Raw genomic sequence first — 15,281 nt, 5'->3', positions numbered from 1 at the left:
CTTAAACCAACACTGGCTGTGAAGCTTAGCCACATGTGGACATGGAACTAAAGACAGATTCAGAGAAACGAAGACTGATCAAAGTTGACTCGGAGCCTCTCACATGGTGCGTTTGTCACATCAACCTCTCACATCATTGCAGATTCAGTCACATATGATGCATCTTTGATGTTATTTTTCTGTCTTTTATAAGGACGAGTCCTTCAGACTCAGACTTTAGTGATGATTCCTCCAACGTGGACGATCAGTGGGAGTCAGAGTCGCTCTGCCAGCAGTTGGGTATCATGTCACGGGAGGAAACCGGCAGTAGACGGTTGGCTAGGAAGAAACTGTTGGCTGCTTGTGTGGTCAGCCTCGTCTTCATGACTGGGGAGGTCATTGGTGAGTTGGAAGACAAATTATATTAGTGTCCATCACGTTGAAAGGAGTTTTAATTTTGACAGCAAAAATTCAAATTCTAATTTTCGTCCACATTTAGGGGTGAGTATTGGCAAGAATGTTACATTACAATACATATTACGATACTTGGGTCACGATATAATATTATCAGGATATATTGCTATATTCTACTCAGTTAATATCAAAATTAAATCGTAGAGATGAAAAATCAAGTTGCTGTATATGTTCATCAGAAGATATTGATCATTCAGAGGATAAATTGAGTCAGAACTATTTGCTTCAAAACATCCTATTATTAGTGTTTTTGGACATTTTCACTGAAAAAAAGAAAATGCAGTGTTACACACTGCCATCATAAAATAAAGTCAACAAGTAACCATTGCAACACATTGAAAGCATTGTAACAACTGTAAGTGAGAATATAAAGGGTAAGTTACTGACAAAGCACAAAAATAAGTACAAATGTATCCTATTGTCAGTTTGAACACTGATCTGAGCAGATCATATGAACATAAAATGCCTGTGCATACATATTACATATGTGCTCTGTCACTGAATACACTGACCTGAAAAGCATCGATTTAATATCAGCACCCAAAAAATTGCAGTATATCGTGATTATTTTTATTGTAACAAAATTAACACTGTGTTACGTGTTTGACACCAGAACCAAACTCCTATGCTAAGAAAGTTTCAGAATGTTTCAATACGAGGTTTAAATCTAAATACACATTATTCCCCTCATTATCATTTCAGACACATCCTAAAACCATCTGTAGTGTTACTATGCACTGTATGCAGTGATGGTTTGACCCAGACACGTTGACTATGAAGGCTGTATCTGTGTGATCAGTGCAAACCCTGATGATGTCGTGTATCCAGGTGGATACGCTGCTCACAGTCTGGCCATCATGACGGACGCGGCTCATCTTCTCTCTGACTTCACCAGCATCGTCATCAGCATCTTCTCTCTTTGGATCTCATCCCGACCTCCGACTCAGAGCATGAGCTTTGGGTGGCATCGAGCAGGTGAAAAAAAAGAACCATAGAATAACTCCAACATCCACCCACACTGTGACTGTTGGATTAAAAGATTTATCTCCACCCTAGACCAACAAGAATAACCCTAACAGAAACAAAGAACAGCTCCACAGAACAGATGAGTCTCTTTTCAGGTCAGGGGCCAAACACGGAGCAGATTATGAGCAGCAATAAGTTATATAAAAAGTATGTAAGACAACGACATTATTAAAGCAGTAAGTGAATTTAAACTTAAATTGCCTTGATTTTGTGATCATTTTTATTCATTTATTTTGGGTAAATGTGGAATAGTTTGAGAAATATTGCAGGATTTTGGAAAATTTGGGAATTCTTTGGGACATTTTAGATTTAAAAATGAGTAACGTGATATAAATATTGGAAAACTGAGAGCTGACAAATGCTGTTGAGTTTTGATGAATTTGTAGTGTTTGTGTATTTGTAAGGACTGATATATCTACATCTGAATTAGTTAGTCATTTACACATTGATTCATGTTTTCTCTGTCATCTGGGGATAAAAGCATCTGCAAATGTAATTGTAATATTTACTTTCTCCTGCTGGCCGGTAGGGACTAGTGGTTAAGGGAGCAGACTTGTAATCTGGTTCTAATCCCCCTGGTGCATCATGGTGGGATGTTTTATTTTACAGAAAGGCTGTACTTGAATTAACTTAACAGTAGCATAACTAACTTAGCATCTGCATTGCTTCACCCCATGGAATTAAATTCAGAGGGTCCAGCTCTGATAGTGGGGTCTCCTAACCCTCTTCCTCTGGTCAGGGGTCTCCAACCTTTACTCTACAAGGAACCATTTAACCTCGTCTCACCTGGATTAAAGTCGTCTTGGAGCCAAAAATACCTTCTCAATGAAGACAATACAGTGTGTTAAATTATATAGAGTTAAAATTATATAGAATAATGTTTGATTTAATTAGATGGGATTTATATTGATCATGTAAATGGAAACTTAAAAACGGTTTAAAATAAAATACATTAACATCAAGAAATAAAACAGTATCTTACATCTTCAAATTCATCTCAGTTTACATGAACACAATGTTATATAAAGAAGATTTTTTTTTTTAGTTAATGTATTTGAAAGGCTACAAAAAGTAACTCTAATTTGATAACACATGATCATGTGATCAACACATGCTAATTGCTTATTTCTTGTCACACATAAATCATGCATATTCAACCTGCACATTGGTGGTTAAATGAATCTGTTCCCACACAATTACAATCTCTATTTTCTTCCAGAATAGTGTTTTTGTTGGTTTAATTATCTTACTAGGGATTTAAAACTTAAGGTTAGCCACAGATACAGGAAAGTTGATGGTCTGTAGATGTTGCAGGAGGTGAAGTAGAAATGTGCTGAGTCATTGCACAACGTGATTTATTTTAGGTTATCAAATTGTTATATCATGATTTTATTTGTCATTAATCATCATTTGCTTCCGTAAGAAAACAAGTATTTGTTATTATTGTTTTTCAGCCTAAAATCTGCGGCCCACTTCAGATCAAAGTACTTCGTATTCCTAAAATGAGTTTAACACCCCTGCTTTAGAATTTAGTATGTTTATATCAGAGCCCTTTAGAGAAAGAGTTGCGACAACGGAAGTCCAAAATTCTACACCATCACGTGATTCATGTAAGCCTGAATTTGTTAGTGGTGGGCCATTAGAATCCATTGATTCCTAGTGACATAACTGGGATTTTCGATAATTTGTCATCATTAACTGCATTGTCTGACAATACTTATACAGTACAGCGTCATATGTATGTGAATATAAAATATATGTTTATGTAGTTCCATAAATAGTTTTTTTCCTAATGTAAATTTGTATTAATAATTAGTGTAAACAGCTTACCTGCTTTTTTTGACATCAACACGAATTTGGTTTTAAAAATGTGTTAATATGTTTTGTATACAGGATGTATTGCTTTGAATTTTCTTTAATTTTCTTAAAATAGGTTTCATTAAAAAAACACCACACCCAGACTGGACACACAACATATTCATTCTGTTCATACATATATATATAAATAGACATTAGATTTCTTACTATGCACTTATGTACCAAGATGAATTAATGAAATAAATGTCTAAGAAAGACAGAAACATTAATAACTTGTCATGCAGTTTACTGTGCTGTATGGGGATGCTCCACTCATTCTGAAACAGGAGGTAAAATGTATGGCTTCCTAACTGAACTAGAGAGGAGAAAGAAATAGTTAGCCAAAGTCAGCAGGAGTAATCTAAAAATAATAATAATTAAAAAAAATCAGGAACAATAAAAAAAATCTGTGAGGCGTCTTCATTTGCACTTCATTTGCATTTTTTTCCACAAATAACACAATTGAAAAGCTTATTGGTTGATTTAAAAAAAGAAAATATGAAGCCTATGTGGGAAGATAAAACTGTGTGAAGTAAATGCTGTTTATCTGCTATTGATTCCTTCATTTTCTAAGAATTTTTTTTCTCTCTCTTTTTTTTGAACATGAAAACTACAGCAGTGTATTTCACAATGAAAAAAAGATAATAATAATAATAATAATAATAATAGTAATAAAAAATGAAAATCCCCCAAAAAAATGTACTAGTTTAGAAGGGAATAATCGACAAACATGCCTTAATGCACACGTTAATGGGTTTAGATACCCTGAAGATAATAATAATAATAATAACGTCTTATTGTTCAAAAGTGCATCACAAACCGTCTAATCCGCTATAGCGCCATCGGCTACAATAGTAAACTGTTCACTTCAGGGAACAATTGTGAGACTCCATGAGCCGCCATTGCTGTAAAGAAATGAGTGAATGTAGTTGTCGCAACTCTCTCTGTACAGCTCTGAGTTTATATATGTGACTAAATTTGTGTTCAGTTTAAACAGGAGCTGTTCATCTCTTCCTAAAGACATGTTTGCTTTATTTGAAACATACAAGCAACCATTAGAGAAATCTACAGAATAAAGATAATCAGTGGGTACTAGAATAAAAAAGTGAATAAGATGGCAGGTGATTCTTTCAAGGCTGGCTTTTCAAGTTGTTAAAATAATAGTAATAATAATAATAATAATAATAATAATAATAATGCAGTTTTGTGTGTATTTAATTGTTGTCGTCCTTGCTAATGTGCAGCAGTGTTGTTCTGTGCACAGAGATCCTGGGCATGTTCCTGTCTGTCGTGTCCATTTGGGCTGTTTCTGCAGTGTTGGTGCTGTCAGCCATTCAGAGGATCACAGATGGAGACTATGAGATAGACGGACACATCATGCTCATCACCTCCGCCTGTGCAGTGCTCGTCAACATCCTGTGAGTTCTCTGGGTTTTCCATGTGATTCAGTGATTGGTGTAACAGGAAGCTGTGCCTGTGATGGACTGCTCCGCTCTGTGATCCACTCAGGATGGTTGTGATCCTGCACCAGTCTGGATCCGCCCACGGCCACAGCCACAGTAACGCCAGTGTGAAGGCGGCCTTCGTCCACGTGGTGGGAGACTTTGTGCAGAGCGTGGGCGTTCTGATGGCTGCCACCGTCATTCACTTCTGGGTCAGAATCTCTAAACACACAACTCTGGATTACAAGGACAGGTTAACTTAAACCAGGGTTGGGGTCAATTATATTTATAATCACATAATGAATAATTAATCACACTTATGACATAATTATAATTGTAATTGGAAAAATTTGTTGCTGTTGTAATCGTAATTTGATTGTATTTGAGTTTCAATAATTTACTTTGTAATTGGCATAAAAATTCAATTGAAACTATCAATTACAGTTTAATAAACAAACCCAGGGAACCATGTTATAGTTGAAACCTAGGGCTAAACTGACACAAAAAGGCTCAGACCCTCACATCAAAAATATTAATACCAATATTTTTAATTGATTATGAAGCCTAACAATGTAACTAAGAGATAAGAAATAAATTAGATGATGGATAATATTTTTAGTGTATTTTACAGCTGATTTAAGTAAGACATGAGTCAAACTGACCCGTTATCATAAGAGATGCTAACAGAAAGCTAATATGTTTTATGGGCTTATTTAAAAACGCTCAGTAATTATTGATTAATTGAATTTTAACCTTAGTAACTGACAATGTCATTTTCAGGGTAAAAATAACTGCAATATTGATTGTATTTGAAAAAAATGTTGGTCACCGAAATCAGAATTGAGTTGTGATTGATAATTGAAGACAGAATTGTAATTGAATAATGTAATTAACCCCATCCCTGACTTAAACCGAGACTGAGGCTCATAGAAAACTGTTGTAGCATAAATTAGATGTAATTGATGTCAACATGAGTTAGGCTCTAATAGTGCTCACATTTAGACTTTAACTAGTAAAGCAAAAAAGTGTTGGTCAATTACAATTGTGTAATTGATAAATAATTACAATTATGGTGTAATAATTGTGATTGAAAAGAACCTCTTGCTGTTGTAATCATAACTGAGTTGTAATTGAGTTCAGATAATTGACTTTGTAGTTGTAATTGGCATGGAAATTGTCAATTACAATTTAATCAAATGCAACCCCGTGGAGCCATGTATCAATTTTGTCTTACACACATACTGTACGTAGTCAACAATTATTAAAATATGACTGATATTAACTTTTCCCACTACCTGTCAGTTCTCTTGAGAATCATTTTACCATTTAAGTCATTTAACTCTGGGTGTACAGTAAACTGACTCAGACGCCCACACAAAACAAACATTAATACCAATATTTGTCATTGATAAGGAAGTCTAACAAGGTAACCAAGAGATAAGAAGTGATACAATTAAACTTTATTTATATAGCGCAAATTACAACAATAGTCATCTCGACGCGCTTATCAAAATATAAGAAACAACTCCACATGAACTGCATCAGCTACAGTGGGAGAAAAAAAACTCTTTTAACGGGAACGAGAGAAGAGACTAAATCTAACATTTAACATTTAGCTTTACACTTGGTGACAGATTTAACATTTAGATTTACACATTTTTAACAGTGATATAGAACATACTGTTTTACATGCATTTCTGTTTCAAATATAAGAAAAATGAGCTAAATGTTCAAAAATATGTCATCAAATGACTGCAGACGTTAACACATCACACAAAAAATGAAAAAAAAAAAAAACATAAATGAAAAGATGGAATTGTGGTATGAAGAAGATAAGAATGTTTGACCAGGAAAGACACGAGCTTTGATGTAAAATGATCTGTGTTCAAACCAGGGGACGGATCTAGATAAGCAAACTGCTTTTTTCCGTCGCCCTTTCCGGCACGGAAAAAAGACAAAAAAAAAAAAAAAAAAAAAACGATGATGTGATTTTGCTCTGAATGTCAAAGTGAATTTTTGTGATTGCAACCATGTCGGAAATGAACTGAATAAATAAAATAAATAAAAATACATGTGTCAGCACATAAAGTTGTGAGCTGCTTTTTGAGCTCAATGTGACAGAATAAAGAGGATACAGAACCATTAATGATGCAAAATGATCCCAAATCAAACATGGAGGGCGTTGTCAGGTGATGGCTTTAATCCCGACTATTAATTTGTCCTGGTGGAGTTTACAGCTTCTCAGTGTGTGTGTGTGTGTGTAGCGAAAATCTCCCTGATGTGGTGTGTGTTCGATCTGAAACTTTATGAACAGCTTGCACATAGCCCGAGTGTGTGTGCGTGCATCATTTTGGACTTATTTGGTCATTTCAAAACATTTATTTTCATGTTTGTTTGACCATTCGCTGTTTAGACCAAACAGACGGGACCCAGAAGCTATTGGCGGGCTGAAGCTGTGTTGAAAGCTAAAAGCGAAAAATGCACAATTCTCCGAGGATACGGCTTTCTAAACACTGATATTTTCACCACGTGCTATATAACCAAATGTGCACCTTGGATGTAGATGCTGAACGCACACAGAGCCGTTTAGAGAGAGAGTTGTGACTTATTTGGTGTTGCAAAACGTTTATGAATGTGTGTTTTTTCTCACAGCCTGAGTACAAAGTGGCAGATCCCATCTGCACCTTCCTGTTTTCCATCCTGGTTCTTGGAACAACGCTCCCAGTCACAAAGGACGTTTTCCGTATACTGATGCAAGGTCAGCCAAGGTCGATCTCCTGCTCTCATGTCTGAGTTCACATTGACTCTTCTTCTCTGGTTCTGTGCAGGCGTCCCTGCAGACGTGAGCGTCAGCGCCGTGAGAGAGCTGCTACTGTCTGTGAGAGGCGTCGCACACGTTCACAACGTGCACGTGTGGAGCCTCAACTTAAATCACTCACTGCTGTCGGCTCATTTAGTCAGCGGTGAGGGAGGGGGTGGAAGGGGGTGCAAACACAATGCATCAGGCATGGAAACAGCAGTTACATGCAGTTATTGTTTATTTTATTTTAGTAGATCTGATCACTGAAGCAGATCTCAGAAACACACACACACACACACACACACACGCTTGGTAAAGAAGTGGCTTTAAGAGCTTAAGTCACTGATTATTATTGCTGTATTCAATGCTACACACACAGATTCCTCTTATCTACCAGAGGAAACTGGATTCAGTCACACACACCACTGTGCTGTAACACAGGCTCTTTATGAAGGTACATCTTTATTATTCAATTTAAAAAAATAAATAAATGCTTCAAGTGAAAAATACATTTTAAATCCCCAAAAGACTAAATTTCTATTATTTAAAAAAATTAATTTAAAAAAAGGTTTAAAAATCCAATAAAATTGCACTTGAGCACTGTTTATTGATTACAACTTGTTTATTTTTATTATTTGATTGGATATATCTTTTTATTAAAGTATTATGGGTATTAAAAAAAATTAAATGCAATTTTTTTTCTCTCTGTGTCTGTGTTTCAGAGGAAGAAGCTGATTCTCAGAACATCCTGATAAAAGCTACAAAGATGCTTCGCTCTAAGTTCAGCTTCTCCAGCGTCACAATTCAAGTGGAGCGTTTCAGGAAAACCACAGAAAACACGAGCACAGAGAAGTGAACCAGGAAGTGAAACAGACATAACTTCTACCAAAGCTTTGTTACAGTTGCTTTTTGTTTTAAAAGGAGAAAAGAAACTGTTTTACATCAAGACTCAGGCCTTAATCAGTGTGAGTGAAAATCCTTTATTCTTATAGAAGAGTATAGAGTATTAAAGTATATGTATAATAATAGCACTGTACACTTCTATTGAATGAGTGGAGGGGTTAGACCAGGGGTACATACAACATTCTAGGAATTTTCAAAGTTGGAAACTTTCCTTGGGAAATAAAACGAACAGTTGAATGAATTAAAGGAAAGGGAAGAGTACATACATGTACATGAGTGTTGACTTTTTGAAGCTGGTCTACAAAGTAAAATAGCGTGTGTGATTTCCCTGGTTTAATTCTATGGGAGATGTGTATGATAAATTGATAAAGTTTGTACCAATGTGGTGGTTTAGGTAGAATCTGATAAAACATAAGTTTGTACAAATAAAAGTAATTATTTAGCATTTAACATTTCTTAGTGCAGGGGTGCTTATCGCGTCCAAATAAGTCCAAAATGACGCATGCACACACTCGGCTTATGTGCAAACTGTGCATACTCCATCACAGGTTGTTGAAATGCGTGTGTAGAGAAAAAAAAAAAAAAAACGGACCCGCTGGAACTATTTGAAACTTCCGGGAACTCTTTAGTTGTCACACCTCTCTAAACGGCTCTGTGTGCGTTCAGCATCTACATCTAAGGCGCGCATTTGGTTGTATAGCACGAGGTGAAAATATCATTTATAATGCAGTATCCGGAGAAATTTGCATTTTTCGCCGTTCACTTTCAACACAGCCGTGGTTCAGTGCCTGCCCATAACTTCCGGGTCCCGTTTATCCAGTGTCACGGTCTGAGTTCACGTCGTACTGAGTTCCTCTTAAAATCTCAGTACGTGACTGCTACGTACTGAGATGTACCCGTACTGGGTTATACTGATTTTAAAAAATAAAGTTACATTAGGTTAACTGTTTTTTTACTGCAATGTATATTATAATCATGATTAAAATAAATAAATTATTTTTGTATGTAGGTGTCTGATGATGGCGTGTCCTTCACCATGAAGAATATTAACTATCATTTCTTTGTGGCGTTGGAACCTCTCCTGCTTCGTATATTGAGCAGTTGTACATTTATGTACAAGAAATAAATTTTTTTTTATCTCAGCACGGCGGAAGTAGCATAAATTAATTTTCCGGTAGTGCGCATGCTCAGACCGATGTGAACTCAGACCATGACACTGGTCTAAACAGCGAACAATCAAACATGAAAACAAACGTTTTGAAATGACCAAATTACTCCAAAATAACGGCTGCACACACTTGTGGTATTTGGAAGCTGTTGACAAAGTTTCAGGTCGGACACCCACCGCGCTGGGGAGTTATCCACTCCACAAACGCGCACACATACAGAACATTCTTGCTTTAATAGGCAGATAAAGTGTCGTTCGATAATCTAAATCTTTTCACCTAACGCAAAAAAAGACAACATAGCTCCAAAGGTGTCATAATTTAGTGAAGGACACTTATTGACAGCATTCATGACACCTTATTAATGCTAATGACAGCCTTATGCATAAAAGTTCAGGTAAAGTGGTACCCATTATTCTACTGTTAGAAACACATATATAAATCTCTAATTAGTACCTCAATAAGTGATTTTGTTTGTGAATTCCAACACATTGCTGCATTCATGTCTTTTTATTTCAAACCCACAGTTCAGAAAGAATAGTTACATTCATATGAGCGTCAACAGTACATGGATGGTAAAATACTGACATCATTAGTAACAAAATTCACACATTTGGTTGTTTAAGAGGTCCTTCGGCTGTGATCAAAGCATTGGACTGAATTTAAAACCAGCTGAAAAATAAAGCTGCAACACACATGATTATTCCTTTAAAAAGCTGCGCTGTGCTCCTCCTCCTCCTGCTGCTTTCTCCCTGCAGTAGTTGCTGTAGGCTTCCTGAAACATGTTCCTACAGCACAGTTTGGCCCCCAGTTTGGAACAGATGAGGAAGGATCCTCCCATCTTCCTGTGGAGGGAGTACGTCTCCTCTGGGGGAGGAGTCAGTCGTTCCCTCAGCATCACTGGGATGAGGCTGTGGATGCGTTTGGTGGTGCTCTGAGAGGCAAAGTCAAATGGTTCTGAGGAGGAGAACGCTTCACCCAGGATCATCACAGAGTCCACGTGGGCGTTCTCCATCGCCTGTCACAGAAGGAGAAGATCATCACACTGTAGCTGGAAAACACACTTTTAATGACTTCTTTTCATGCTAGCTTGTATGTTTTTATCCTAAAATTAGGTTTTTGCTAAAAGAAAAATACATACTTAAAAATATCCACAACATTTATTTACACATTGATTAAATGCAACTTAACTGCAAACCACTTCTGTTTTTGTGAGTATGTAAATGTAAATAAATTGATATAGGGTTGATTTCAGTTACATTTTTCAATTACAACTCAATTATGATAACTTTTTTTAAATTATAACTACAATTATAATTATAATATTTCACCTTGAACATACATTCCAATTACATTCTCAACTACTAAACTTTAAGTACAATTAATCACAATGACTGATCCTGAAATAAAACTTAACTTGTGTTAGCTTTCTGTTAGCATCTCTTATGATAACTGGTCAGTTTCATTTAAATCCACTGTAAAATACACAAAATATTATCTATCATCTAATTTGTTTTTCATCTCTTAGTTACCTTGTTAGGAAAAAATAATTTTTTATTGATTAGGAAGCCTGACGCTATAGCCCTATATATATATTAATGGTAAAATAATCTTTAAGAGAACTGACAGTTAATTATTGAAATATGTTTCATGTCATGTTTAACTATGTGTAATCCATAGAACTGTAACATGGTCTAATTAAACTGTAAGACATTTTTTTAATGTAATTTCCATACCAATTTCATTATATGAGCTCAATTACAATTGAATTATGGTTGCAACATCAATTATATATAACAATTATAATTATGTCATAATTGTAATTATGACCCCAACCCTGAATTGATTAAATCATCAATATTCAGTTTAATAATAATATAAATGTGCACTACGATCGTAGAATTGTCAATTATTGTAATCGGGGCTCCATGTATTTATATTTGTTAACTTTCAAAATAAAATGCACAAACAACATTTGATTGTTAGACATGAGCATCATTACAATACCAGATATATTTGATGTAACCACACAAATGTCACTTATTGCATTACTGTGCATGTGAAGCAGTGTTTAGAGAGTTGTATAAATATGACACAGAGGGTTAAATGTAATGAAATCATTCCTGAAACAGTTATAAATATTGTAAACTTCTCTCAGTCTGAGGCTCAAACCATATTTCTCAGGAAGAGTTGCTGAAATCAGGTTATAATAAGTCTACAGTGTCTAAATAAGTGTGTTTACCTTTGACTCGTAACCTGTGAGGAACTTCATTTCTCTGGATTTCTGCAGGACTTCTTCTCTGTTCTGATCTGCAGCCGCTTTAATAATCTGTGAACAACAGCACACTGAATATGAATGTGTGCTCCCACTACACTGGAAATACCAGTTTACAACAGGATAACATTTCTGGCTTGTTTTAAAGAAAATTCCATTAAAATAAATAAATACATTTAAAAAAAAATAACTTCTATCAAGGCACTTGATTGGGTTTGTGTTGGAATTATCAAGGCTTCTACTGTAAATCCTTTGCTATAGATCTCTAGTATGACTAAAGGCTCAACAATGCAATAACTAAAGTAAAAATATCATCAGTCATGAAGCCAATGGTCATGAAACGACACTCATTTGAAAATCTCCAGCATATTAAGATAATGTAAGAGTGAACTTTGTGTTAAACAGTCTTTAACGTAGATTTTTAGAGAGAGAAGGGGAATATACTGTAATTTAAGAGGAAAACTACATTTGAACATCCAATATGCTAGAACAACATTGAAAAAGGATGAGTATAACAATATCACAGGTTCATTTATGGAACTAAAGGATGAAATAAAAAAAAAGCACCAACATAAACCAGTTTAAAAAGCTTTTTAAATCATATATCGTTAGTAAATATAAGAAAGAAGAGCAACAATTTTACCTAAGACAGCAATAATATATAATATGTATTTAATGGTATAAATGATATTAATACATTATAAAAGTTTTTGTTAATTCATATAATGCCATGCTAATTTTAATTGAAATAGTATAATATTATGTACATATCATACACATTCATGTGTGTTTATGTACTGTATGTGTGTACGTATGTTTGTTGTGAATGTATAAACTGAATATACACAACTTGTGCAGAATGTTTATTGTGAAAATGATTTTTTGTGTGTGTGATATTATGTAGAGAACCTTGTTTTGTTGTGATGGGGTATATATATATATATAAGCTTTGCTTCAACCTACACACTTTCAGCTGAAGAATTACACAATTGAGTGTTTTTTTTGTTTGTGAAGATTGCCGAAATAAAATTCAAATTTTAATTCTTAAAAGATGCCGTTTTTGTGTTATTCCACTGGCCGCTAGATGGCGCTTTGAGAAAAATGAATGGCTTTTCTTTTTTTTTAAATTGGTAAATGTTTTTGTTTGTAGCTCATGATTTTTAGCAAAATACCATTTATAGTATTTTTACTTTGGATGATCTATTCTCAAGGTTTATTTTTAATGTCATTACAATGTTTCCATAAAAACAAAAATATAGTGCTTTATAAACAATATAACAAATAAATAATAAAGTACACACAAGCACAGTAAAGTAAGTAAGTGTAGGTAGCAAAAAAATTATAATCAGCATCAGAGCTTAGGCTTATTGTTGATCACTTTTAAAAGCTTCTAGAAAGCTTCCATGTTCTTAGTCTTTTTCCAGAGGGGAGGAGGGTGAACATTCCATGTGCTGGGTGGGTGGGTGGGTGGGCGGGGCCACCCATGATACTCTATTCTACTGTATCCGTTTTTAAATTCTGTGTGTGGTGACGCCCTGAAATGATCCCCGCTCTGCTCCAACCATCTGTAGGTCAGAATTCTAAAATCATGAGTTTGTGTTTCTTCACAGAACTGAATGATTTCCAAACTGTAAACAGACGCTGGAAAATGGGACACGTTTTAAACGTGTCCTGCTTTTCATTCTGTATGTGGAGGCTGACATGTTCAGAAAACAGTCGACTGGAAATCAGCGTAAAGGTCACAACTGCACTGAGAACACTAGGGCTGAACGATACAGGAAAATAATCTAATTGCAATTTTTTTCCTCAATATTGCGATTTAATATGCAATTTTTTTTCAAGGGCCTCTTGTCATGTATTTTTCAATGAACACAAGCAATAAATCAATCTGTTTCATAATAAACAATTTCAGATTTATTTAAATTTTAAATATAAAATATATATTTTAAAGCACAGATTACAACAATAAAGCAAACAAATCTGTGGCTTTACCTCTTCAACATATCTAACATCACGTTTCATGTAAACATGTAAACATGTAAACATGTGGACTGCACTTCTTAAACACTCTCTGAACTTAACAGCACAAGAAAAAAATAAATAAATAAAATTGCAGCCTTTGCGATGAGAAAATCTCTTTTTAAGATATTGCGATAATCTCTCAAATGCAATTAATCGTTCAGCCTTACTTGGAATTAGTGATCATATTATTAGACACAGTGATGCAGAGAGAATTGTGAACTATAATGGGATGAAAAGCAACATTGTTGGCATCAATATATTATATTATAGTTTATTTATTAAAGGCTCAGTATTTGTGATTAATTGTAATTGACTTTCAGTGGAAACATAATCATTTTAATTGTAATTGGAAAAAATGCTGGTCACCGTAATCACAATTTAGTTGTAATTAAACATGAATAATTGAAGACATAATTGTAATAAAAAATGTAATTAACCTCAACCCTGCCTTAAAGCAAAGTTCATTAAAGAGTAGAAGTAATGTGTTCCTTTCTGCTGCTCACCTCTATGTAGGTGTCAGTGAAACTCTTGTCAAACTCTCTTGTTGCTCCAAAATCCAGGAGTGCGACCTGAGAACACAACAACTCATCCATGATGTGTAATCGCAGCGGGACCATGGGTTTGTTCAGTGGGATTTAAACTCACCCTGTGTGTTTGTGGGTCAAAGAAGAAGTTGGACCAGTTTGGATCAGTCTGCATGAACCTGAACTCAAAAAGTTCCCGTAGGTTTAAAATCAGGATTTGTTCACAAATCTGTCGGGTTAAGGAGGAGAAAGTAGAGAAGACATCAGTGTACAGACGTCAGCACACATTGATTGGAGGAAAATTGGAGGATTTTGGAAAAATTGAGAGTTCATTTGACATTCGACTGCCTGGGTAGGAAAACTCCAAGCCCTGCAAATATTATAATTTACACAATGACTCATCTTTTCTCCGTCATCTTTACTTTCTTCTGTGGTTTTGGCCCCCGCGCCTAGAGTTCGATACAGATGTTATACACCGTCTGAACCAGGATAGTGTTAAATTTTAATTAAATTCAGCGGTCATACCAGTTAGTGTTAGAATTAGACTAGTGATCATGTTAACGTCTGAGCTGCTTAATGAACCAAAAGATGCTTCAAAAAACTAAAGAGGAATGTACAGCTGCCATCTGGTGTGCTTTCATTTGAAAATGTTATTTAGAATACAACTACTACTAATAATAAAAGTCTAGCTTCAGCCGTGACACATCATCAGTAACAATAATGACCATTTTAATTAGTACACCACCAACCTAGGATTTTACGAGTTAGTTTTCTCCCTTAAAGGTGCAGTCCGCAACTCTTATAAAAGTGACT

General features: G+C 35.2%; 2 protein-coding genes across 6 annotated transcripts in view; one reads left to right on the top strand and one right to left on the bottom strand.

Annotated features, from left to right (window-relative positions):
• The first annotated feature begins 29 nt into the window (after positions 1-29).
• Positions 30-8,710, top strand: LOC114456770 (zinc transporter 2-like). Its single transcript, XM_028438745.1, has 8 exons — positions 30-106; positions 194-381; positions 1,282-1,428; positions 4,601-4,754; positions 4,846-4,990; positions 7,431-7,536; positions 7,607-7,741; positions 8,301-8,710. Exons 1-8 carry the CDS (start codon positions 42-44, stop codon positions 8,432-8,434), a joined length of 1,074 nt encoding a protein of 357 aa, XP_028294546.1. The 5' UTR covers positions 30-41; the 3' UTR covers positions 8,435-8,710.
• A 1,432-nt stretch (positions 8,711-10,142) lies between these two features.
• Positions 10,143-15,281, bottom strand: part of coq8ab (coenzyme Q8A, genome duplicate b) — a 31,327-nt gene continuing 26,188 nt past the window's right edge. For all 5 annotated transcript variants that reach the window (XM_028438651.1, XM_028438655.1, XM_028438654.1 and 2 more), the window contains 4 exons: positions 14,590-14,697; positions 14,448-14,513; positions 11,890-11,976; positions 10,143-10,665 (listed from right to left, as the gene is read on the bottom strand). In XM_028438651.1, the coding sequence (XP_028294452.1) occupies positions 10,348-10,665; positions 11,890-11,976; positions 14,448-14,513; positions 14,590-14,697 (579 nt within the window). In that variant the 3' untranslated portion in view covers positions 10,143-10,347. The remainder of the gene's footprint in view (positions 10,666-11,889; positions 11,977-14,447; positions 14,514-14,589; positions 14,698-15,281) is intronic.

Source organism: Gouania willdenowi, chromosome 22 (genome assembly GCF_900634775.1).
Source record: "Gouania willdenowi chromosome 22, fGouWil2.1, whole genome shotgun sequence".
Classification (NCBI taxonomy): Eukaryota; Metazoa; Chordata; class Actinopteri; order Blenniiformes; family Gobiesocidae; genus Gouania; species Gouania willdenowi.
Note: the sequence above shows the minus strand (reverse complement) of the source record. Positions and strands in the feature narration are given on the sequence as shown.